Raw genomic sequence first — 10,594 nt, forward strand, 5'->3', positions numbered from 1 at the left:
TTTAACCTTTTCACACTTCTTTAGCTCATGACGGATGGATGGAAAGATGGATGAATGAATGAATGAACGAACGAACGAACGGACGGACGAACGAACAAACAAAAGAATGAATGAATGAATAGATAATAAAATAAATGAATAGATAAATAAATGGTTGAATGGCGGATCGCTGGATAAATTTCAGTGTCTAAAAATTAACAACATCAACCAACATAAACATCTAAAAGACAACATCAACAAAATCATCATCGTCCTCGTCGTCATCATCGTCGTCATCATCATCTTTGTCATCATCATCGTCGTCCACATCGTAGTCGTCATCATCAAAGTCATCAACAACAGCAACAACAAGATGGCAAGTGTTCTTGGTCGATAGACTGGTGATAGGTTTTCTTGGAAATTAATTGACTGAAAATGAGGCGATGATGGTGATGAAGAAGACGACGACGAAGAAGAAGACGTTGTTGATGATGGTGATGATGATGACGAAGATGATGACTAAGAAGATGATGACGAAGATGATGATGATGTTTACGTATCACACACATACAAACACACACACACACACACAACACAAAAGACGCACACACAAACACGTACACACACAAACAAAGACAAACATCTATACACATTCAAACAAACGTTATTGCACACACGCATGAACACGCATTATTTTACTCACAGACGGACACTGAATTGCGCGCACACATCGCACATGCACGCACACGCACACGTTATTTCACGCACACGCGGACACACAGATGGGGTTAGGGTCGACATTTGCTCGCTTTTAATTAGTCGCCTCAGGTGGTCCAATAAACCACATCATCTTCTTATTATTGCCGTTTTGTGGTGGCAGTAGTAGTAGAAGAAGTAACTCTAGTAGCTGCAGCAGTAGTAGTAACTGCAGTAACAGAAGCGACAGTGGAGGCTTACAATCAATATCATTAATTAAAAATAACATGAGAATGATACCTAAGAAGTGGAATCTGTATCTATCTTTCCAGTAGAATTTTTATTTCAAAGTATTCGGGCAGTATGTGTATTGGCGGAAGAGATACGAAGTGAAATACTTTTACAAGTGATATTATTGAAGTTTTCATCCAATATAAATATATATATGTTGGTAAAAGACCATAATTTTTACAATATTCTATAAATTCTACCGAAAACAATTTATAGAATATTGTACAAAATATATATATATATATACATACATACACATACGTACACACACACACACACACACACACACACACACACACACACACACACACACATTCATACATACATACATACATACATACATACCCTGCTGAGCTCGGGATCACTGAAGTGATACGCCGAACTTAAAAATAATGCGCTATATGAAGTCTATGATTTCTCAACAATAAAACCAAAACAATTACAATTAATTCTTTCATAAATACTTTTACTACTACTACTATTACAGCTGCTACTTCTATTACTACTACTGCTACTACTACAACCACACTACCATTACTGCTACTACTACAACCACACTACCATTACTACTACTACTACTGCTACTGCTACTACTACTAATACTACTACCACTACTAATACTACTACTTCTACTACTACTACTACTGCTACTGCTACTACTGCTGCTGCTGCTACTACTAAATATAAAATACCTGTGTGCGTGTGTGTGTGTGTTGTTATATATGTTGAATATATATACATGTATCGATTTGTTTTATTATAATTGTCGTTGATACAACAAACTTATATGCAACGTAACTAAGTATTACTTTATAACGATGATGATGATGGTGATGATGATAATGATGATAACTCTGATGATGATGATGATGAAGATGATGATGGCGATGATGATAACGATGATGACCATGAAGAAATACAAAACATGAAAAATTATATAAACAAATATAAACAACACGTCAAATAGTAGTAGTAGTAGCAGTAGTAGCAGTAGCAGCAGTAGTAGTAGTAGTAGTAGTATAGTAGTAGTAGTAGCAGTAGTAGTAGTAGTAGTAGTAGTAGTAGTAGTAGTAGTAGTAGTAGTAGTAGTAGTAGTAGTAGTAGAAAAACAAAATGGCGGACGATAATAATTTTCACGCAGCTTCACAACTCTGTCGTGCCACGTGAAATAGGCTCTCAGTGGGGTGCAAGAAAGAGAGAGTGAGAAAATTAAGAAGTGAAGGAATGATAGAATGACTGAATGACTTACTGTATGGATGGATGGATGAATGGATGGATGGATGAACGATTGTGTGAATGAGTGGATAAAGAAATTAGTGTAAAAATTACTGCGAAAATGATTAATAAAGTTGTGAACTTTAGAAAAATAGATGGGGTGCTTTCGGTTATTGACTCCCAAATACTTGCCTGCGTTTATATTTTACACACACACACACACACACACACACACACACACACACACACACACACACACACACACATACGTAGACACACAAATTCATACATGTACAAACATACAAAAACGCATACAAACATACATATACATACTTACAAAGATACAAACACTCACACATACGTTTACACAAACGTACTTATATATATATACACACATACACACACACGCATACACACACATACACACCCACACACTCACACACACACACGTCTATAATTAGCATCCCAACCACAATTTGACCGTCCAACTAATTTCATACAAGCGACAATTTATACTGACGGATTAACACGAAATGGAATTATAACAAAGGTGACACTTGTAAGAAATGTACACCCCTACAACAACAACAACAATAACAATAATAATCAACAACATCACCAAAAACAACAATAGCAATAACAATCACAACAACGGCAATAATCAACAAAAATAGTAATGGTCAGCAAATACAAGAGTAATTAACTACATGTATCAACTACAACAGTAATTTAGGTATATTATAAACTACACCCATATAATTATAGATATACCATCATTTATATAAATATAAATTAATAAATAAATATAAATATTTACCGTTTATAATTACCAACGTTGAGCACTTAATAATTATTGTAAGTCCATTCTCTAGGTTTCTTTGGTATATTAACTAGAGTTTACTTTTTAAATTCATTTTACTTTTTTTCAAATAAAAATGTCCGGAGATGCGATGTTAGATGTCGGCAGCAGGCAGAAGGTTGCATTTATGGCGAAATTTTGAACATTAAAAATTAAATATTTAAAAATTTTTGTTGGTTTACTGAGCGATAAGAAGATAACCAGCAACCTTGTAAACATGTACATTTCTTTGATTTTCTGATTTTTTACTGGTTGGTTGCCAAAGTTTAATGATTAAATGAAAAATTGTTCTTTTGTTAGGGAATCACGGTTGTTAAGCCGATCGTGTACGGAAATATCGCGAGTTATTTCGGCAAGAAGCGTGAAGAAGATGGCCATACTCATCAGTGGACTGTTTTTGTAAAATCGTATGCTAATGAAGTTAGCTATAAAAAATATATATAATAATCTTATTTAACATCGTCATAATAATTATGACATAAATTATGACATAATTTATAAATAATACATTTCATTTTGCAAAATCGTTTTTTCGTGTTTCTGACTAAATAAATACTATTAAATAGTAATCATAGAACTTCAAAGAGCAGAGAACTTATCTATCTTATTATAATTATATATATATAATTATAATAATTATATATATATATATATATATATATATATATATATATATATAAATCAAATAATAATGATCATAATATAATTATTATAATATAATAAAATGTATAGTTGTAATAATTATATTAGTATAATATTTCTTCCAAAACACTCCCACAGGATATGTCTGTCTACGTCAAGAAGATGAATTTCAAACTACATGAAAGTTATGCCAACACAAACAGAGGTAGTACATGCATATATATGTATATATATATATAGTTATAATATAGTGGTGAAAGAGCTTGGCAATGTTATCACACTAACCAGATTCAAACACAAAGTGATTTCAGTTTATTACATGCAATGTGTACGTGCGATGCATTGGCATATACTGTGCATTCGTTGTTGTAAGATGTACTAAAGAATAAATTGTTATGATTGAATAAATAATAATATGAATGATAATTTATTCTTTACCTTACCTAGTTATAACACGACCCCCTTACGAGGTCACAGAAACTGGGTGGGGCGAGTTTGAGGTCATTATTAAAATCTACTTCAACGATCCCAACGAGAAACCGGTAAAATTTCCATATTTTTTGTTACAATTTTATTTATTTTTTTGTATTTTACAGTTTTTTTTTCCAATATTCATGATTTCTCTTCTTCTTCTTATTGTTTTTATTATTATTACTGTGTCCAGGTCACCATATATCACCTGCTGAAACTCTTTCAAAGCGACACAGATATAATGTCCGGCAAGAAGAATTTAGTTTCTGAATCTTACGACGAAATGGCAAGCAATTTTTACTATTTTCCTTTTTGTAATCATTCTGTAATCAGTCTGTAAGCATTCTGTAATCATTTTGTAAACATTCATTAATAATTTTGTAATCATTCTCTTGTAATTTTGTAAACATTCTGTAATTATTTTGTGAGAATTGCTATTTGATCATTGAATTTAAAACATTTCCAATCACCTATGGTTAGATCAGCCCTATGTTAATAAAAAGAATATTACAAAGAACTAACTAAACAATAAATAAATGAATAATTATAATAATTGTTCATGTATCTTTCCCTAATTTTAGGTTTTCCAGGACCCATCAGTTCTAATGCACAGACTGTTGACACAACCTCGTCCACTTCATTTAGGAAACTACATGCACGAAACAAATTGTACCTGAAATAATGTTTTCGTCTAACTTTTCATTTAAATTTATTAAATTACCAAATTATTTCATTATAATATAATAATAATTATTGTCATACTAACTACAATTTTTATGATTTATATGCAGTTGAAGAGAAAAAACAACGTCAACTGGCGGCCATAGAACAGGCGTCTGCTAAAATCAAACAGCAGATCCAGAAGCACACAGACCATTTGAAGCAGTGTAAGGAGGATATGATTAAATTCAAACAAGAAATAAATCGACTCGATGGCGGAAATGCATTTATGGTGGGCATGTAAGATCTGCTTTGATTTGATTGGTCAAGTCGAAGGACCCATTCATTTGATTGGTTGATTTGAATGACCAATGGATTTGATTGGTTGAACGGGTTTTCGAGTTGATCACTTTGTAGATATTTATTTTCATTTTATTATTTAGTACAGTATCATAATGACCGTTGGGTTGCGCGTATTCCACGCCACTTGTGTCTGGCAATTAGTTTTAAAACAATATAAACTGCGTTTGAATTCAATTTTCTGTTGAGATACTGACGAACGAACGTCCCATCTCATAACTCGCTCATTAGCAAAGTATCTTCACAATGACGAATTTTTGACAGATGTCACTAAAATTATAAAGGAACCTTAAAGCAGTTTATGTGTTAAATAGAATCCATCTCTGTTTCTCTCTCTCTCTCTCTCTCTCTCTCTCTCTCTCTCTCTCTCTCTCTCTCTCTCTCTCTCTCTCTCTCTCTCTCTATCTATCTATCTATCTATCTATCTATCTCACACATATGTTCATATGACATTCTACTTTATTCTACATAAACACAAATGACATACACATACATGGTTTTCAATTATATTACACATCACAACAACACAATACAATAAATCAATTAAATGAATCTATAAACAAATTAACCAATTAATCAATCAATCTGGATATCTTTCACAAAACTACTTCAATCCCATTTTTATATCTCTCTTCCTCCTTTTAACATCATCCGGATCGGGCTGTACTAATTTTTTGATCTCGTACGTAGTTGGGGCAGCATTTTTGACCCAGTCCGGATGAACGTTGCTAACGTAACGCATGTATACCTCATTTGAGTGCACTAATTCGCAGTAGATTACGTGCGCGCCGGCGTTTGACTTCTTGGCGAGGAACGACGATGGGTGAATCTTTGCCTCCTGGCTATCGTTCTGTCGGTCGATTGTGTGTCGAGTTAGTAGTTAATAATTAGTTTCATAATTAATAATTACTTTCATAATTAAAAATTAGTTTCATAATTGATAATCAGTTTCATAATTTTAATTGTAATTAAATAATTTATGTGGTTATAATTTCGCGTCAATAAATTTTAAGGTCAACAGAACTGTATCATTGCATGTCAGGAATGAAATGATTTAAAATTAACATTGAAAATAATTTTTTTTAAGGAGAATGAAGTTAGAAAATATGTTGAAAATGCGCTAGCATGCATACATACATACATACAAACAACCTACATACAAACAAACACATACAACCTACATACAAACAAACACATTCAGCCTGCAAATGACGTACTGTGAGAAATCTATCGACAGCATGTCTGGCATAATTCATGAATAACCCTGTACACAGGCACTGTCTGTCGGGTTTTAATTGATTTAATCAATAAAATTAACATAATTTATTAATTTGTGTGGTCTAGTATAACAAATTAAAGAGAGAGAAAAAGAGAGAGAACGACAGACAAACAAGAGAGAGAGAAAATTAGAGAGAATGTAATAAAGCATATTTCAAATAAGTAAAAAATAAGAACTGGAGGAAGAAGATACAAAATAGGATAAGATGGAGGTTTCGATCCAAACAATCATCACATTACTGACTCAGACTCACATAATCGTATCGTAATCTCGTCCGGTTCTAGAATCCATCTTGAAGCCTTCGTGAATGCAGAGCTGCTTCAACTGATACTTTATACTGGCCGCCACTCTCATGGATCTCTCGTTTATATAATACTTCTTACACCATTTCTGGAAAGAATACGTCGCGCTGCACATACATACACACGTATACACAAACATACATACACACGTATACACATACAAACAAACATACAGTCATATAAAAACATAAATACATACACACACATGCAAGCATACCTACAAACACATCTAACCTCTTTATCGTTGACATTATTGTATTCACTGAATATTCTTAAGTAGGTTATTAGGTCACCTAAATGACGATATGTTTCATTTTTATCAAATCACACACATACATACATACATACAAACAAGCAAACATAGTTGGGACTATGTTTTTAGTTGGGACTATTGCCAGAGCTTTTAAGAATTTTAAGAAAATAAGTTAACTGGTAAGTTGGATGGGTGATAAACAGAATGAATGAATGGATGAAAAAACGAATGAATGAATAAGTGAATGAATGGATGAATGAATGCGTAAATGTATGAACAAACAAAAAAATAGATGAACGAATGAACGAATGAATGAACAACTGAACGAGCAAACCTGAATTATCCTCAAGGACAGACCTATTTATCCTGATTTCGTTTCTCTGTTAAAGACAGGATAAATTGGAAAAATAACAAAAACAACATAAATTATAATAATAATATAAATAATAATAATAATATAAACAATAATGATAACAATAATCTACCTTATTTAAGACGTCAACGAGTATGTTATCAGCAGACAGCATAGCTATTATATTCAGAATCTCCGGTCTAAATAATAATAAAAATAATAATAACAACAATAATAATAATGAGAACATCTTTTTATTTTCTGACTCCGAATACCGAATATTATCAAAAATGAAATAATTATGAAATCCTATTAATCTGAAATGCTCGTCACTGCAAGTGAGTGAGCGGATCGTAAAGGGGGGCTGGTCTAATTGCTCAATTGGGGTTCAATCATTCTTAATATTTTGGCGTTATCAATCAAATTTTATGATAAACATAGAGTTGCAATAAAGTTGCAATAATAATAATAATAACAACAATAATAATAATAACAACAATGATAATAACAACAACAATAATGATAATAATAACAATAATAATTACTAACAAGCATCCGTAAGAGTTGGCGTTAATGATGATTTTGGAGTACTGAGGAAGTAATGGGAACTTTACCATCTGCTTGCCCACAGCTGTCAGCTAAAAATAAATTTATTATTATTTATTATTATTTTTATTATTTATTATTATTATTTATTTATTATTATCTGTTATTATTATTAAGATAGGCTTGTCGTTCTGCACTTCACCTCCACTTCAGCAAATGAGAAATAAGTTATCGCAATGATAACAATAAAAATAATAATAATGATAATAATAAAAATAATAATAAAAGCATAATAATAAGAATAAACCTTGTATAATTTCTTGTCGTCGTCATCACAGTTACCGCCATCATCCACTATAGCACCTAGCCATTTCAACATCTGCACGCCTTTTGCCAGGGTCTGAATGAATGAATGAATGAATGAACGAACGAATGAACTGTGATGAGAAAAAGAAGAGAAAGAGAGAGAGAGAGAATAAATAGGGTGATAGCAAGAAATAGAAAAAATTGGTAAAAAAAAGTGAAAAAAAAGCTATCATCATCATCCTCATCATCGTCGTAACCGTTATCATCACCATAACTGCAATCATTATCAACACTACAATCATAATCAGCATCACGTCCACAACCTCCGGTTTAGGTTTGTCCAGGAAGTCGAAGGAAGTGATGTCACGGACACCCCAATATAAGAGTTGTAGTATAACGCTGGATAAGTTGGTCCTGTTTATTTATGATGATGGCCGTATAAATAAAAAGAAAGAAAAACAGAGAGAGAGAGAAAGAGAGAGAGAGAAAGAGAGAGAGAGAGAGACGGAGAAAGAAAAAGACATCTACACACACACACACACAAACAAACACACAAACACACCTCTTAATTTCAGGCACGGAAGTTTTTTTCATGGAGTTAAACTTATCCATCGAGTACATCCTGTAGCATACGCCATCCGATTCTCGACCGGCTCTACCCGCTCTCTGATTGGCCTGTGCCTGGGATATCACCCTGACCTTCAAAATGTCAAGGCCACTAACAGGCTCGAAGGTCCTTGACATTGTATTAATTATGATAATTATTATCGTTATTATATTATGGTGATATTAACAAATGATATCATCATTCCCTCTTCTCCCAGGAAAATAATATTTTGGCTATCGTATGGTTCCACTATAGAAGTCATCATTATTATCATCATCGCCATCGTCGTCATCATCATCATCATCACAACCATTATCATCGTCATCATCACAACCATCATAATCGTCATCATCACCGTCCTCATCATCATCATCATCATCCTCATCATCATCATCAGCTACCTAACTTTAGCCTTGCCGCAATCAACGACGTACTTAATACCTCTTATGGTCAGCGAGGTCTCAGCTAGTGTTGTACTAAACACAACCTTCCTCATACCCTGACAAATTAATTAATCAATTAACTAATTAATCAATTAACTAATTAACCAATTAACTAATTAAACAAATAAATAAACGTATAAATAAATAAAGACCTGAACAAAACAAATAATTGTTTAACGGTCGATTGAAGAAATATTTAAAAATGGAAAAAAAAAATTATATAAAACTACAGGCGGGGCTGGTTCAAAAACTTTGTTCAGTTCATCTAGTGGCAGAGCAGTGTAGAACGCTAGTGGTATGAAGACTGCTGAATCTATAATAATAATAATGATAATAATAACAATGATAATAATAATGATATTAATAATATAATAATAATATAATATTATTAATGTTATAGATATTTACATATCTATTTATTTATTGACGGATGCAGTATTACGTGTAATTACTGTTACGTCTGTCTACATGATTATCATTGTGTATTATTATTATTATTATTAATTATTTTATGAATTATTGTTATTATTATTATTATTAATTATTATTATTAATATTAATTATTATTAATTATTGTTATTATTATTATTATTAATTATTATTATTAATTATTATTACCATCGTAAATAGATGACTGACGCTTCCAGAGAAGCAGTTGAATAGCCCTTTCAATCTCATCTTGACCAGTTAAGAACACTAAGATGTCTTCACTGATGAAAGAACGAACGAATGAATGAATGAATGAACAAATAAATGAACGAACGAATGAATGAACGAATCATCATTATCATCTTCATCCCCATCATCATCATCATCATCGTCATCGTTGTTGGTGAATTAACAGCACTAACTTGGCCGGTTTTTCTACATGAATTTTCAGGACCATATCAACACATGAACCAACATAATCGCTGCTACTTTTTACATATATTTTCTGTATGTATGTATGTGTATGTGTGTGTGTGTGTGTGTGTGTATGTATGTATGTGTGTGTGTGTGTGTGTGTGTGTGTGTGTGTGTGTGTGTGTGTGTATGTATGTATGTATGTATGTATGTATGTATGTATGTATGTATGTATGTATGTATGTATGTATGAACCCATAATTGATTAGAACTATAGGGAAGTAATAATCATATCCGGGTTCAGCTTTAATCTATGTTAAACGCTTCGCACAGACAGGTATTTTAACGCTCCATCCAAAATACAGAAAGAATTATATTTTTGAAGTAAAATAGAAAAGGATTGTATGTATGTATGTATGTACGTATAACACAGACTTCCTCAACAGAGGATCTAGCAGGGCCTCTCTGAGCAGCATGCCATCTGTCATGA

The 10,594-nt window shown here is 32.4% G+C and overlaps 2 protein-coding genes across 2 annotated transcripts; one reads left to right on the forward strand and one right to left on the reverse strand.

Annotated features, from left to right (window-relative positions):
• Positions 1-3,340: 3,340 nt before the first annotated feature.
• HELRODRAFT_92407 (hypothetical protein) lies at positions 3,341-5,117 on the forward strand (the record flags this gene model as incomplete). Its single annotated transcript, XM_009016604.1, has 6 exons — positions 3,341-3,460; positions 3,821-3,887; positions 4,130-4,224; positions 4,347-4,478; positions 4,735-4,822; positions 4,945-5,117. Coding segments are annotated over 6 exons (675 nt in total), but the record flags the coding sequence as incomplete, so codon positions are not given.
• Positions 5,118-5,161: 44 nt separating this feature from the next.
• HELRODRAFT_105082 (hypothetical protein) lies at positions 5,162-10,174 on the reverse strand. Its single transcript, XM_009016605.1, has 15 exons — positions 10,113-10,174; positions 9,880-9,971; positions 9,492-9,574; positions 9,220-9,317; positions 8,774-8,947; positions 8,538-8,625; positions 8,213-8,308; positions 7,908-7,997; positions 7,493-7,558; positions 7,342-7,387; positions 6,989-7,047; positions 6,706-6,842; positions 6,391-6,454; positions 5,579-6,023; positions 5,162-5,534 (listed from the first exon to the last, which is right to left on the reverse strand). Exons 1-14 carry the CDS (start codon positions 10,145-10,147, stop codon positions 5,778-5,780), a joined length of 1,374 nt encoding a protein of 457 aa, XP_009014853.1. The 5' UTR covers positions 10,148-10,174; the 3' UTR covers positions 5,162-5,534; positions 5,579-5,777.
• Between the last annotated feature and the right edge of the window lie 420 nt (positions 10,175-10,594).

Source organism: Helobdella robusta (genome assembly GCF_000326865.2).
Source record: "Helobdella robusta unplaced genomic scaffold HELROscaffold_189, whole genome shotgun sequence".
In the NCBI taxonomy this organism is placed as follows: domain Eukaryota; kingdom Metazoa; phylum Annelida; class Clitellata; order Rhynchobdellida; family Glossiphoniidae; genus Helobdella; species Helobdella robusta.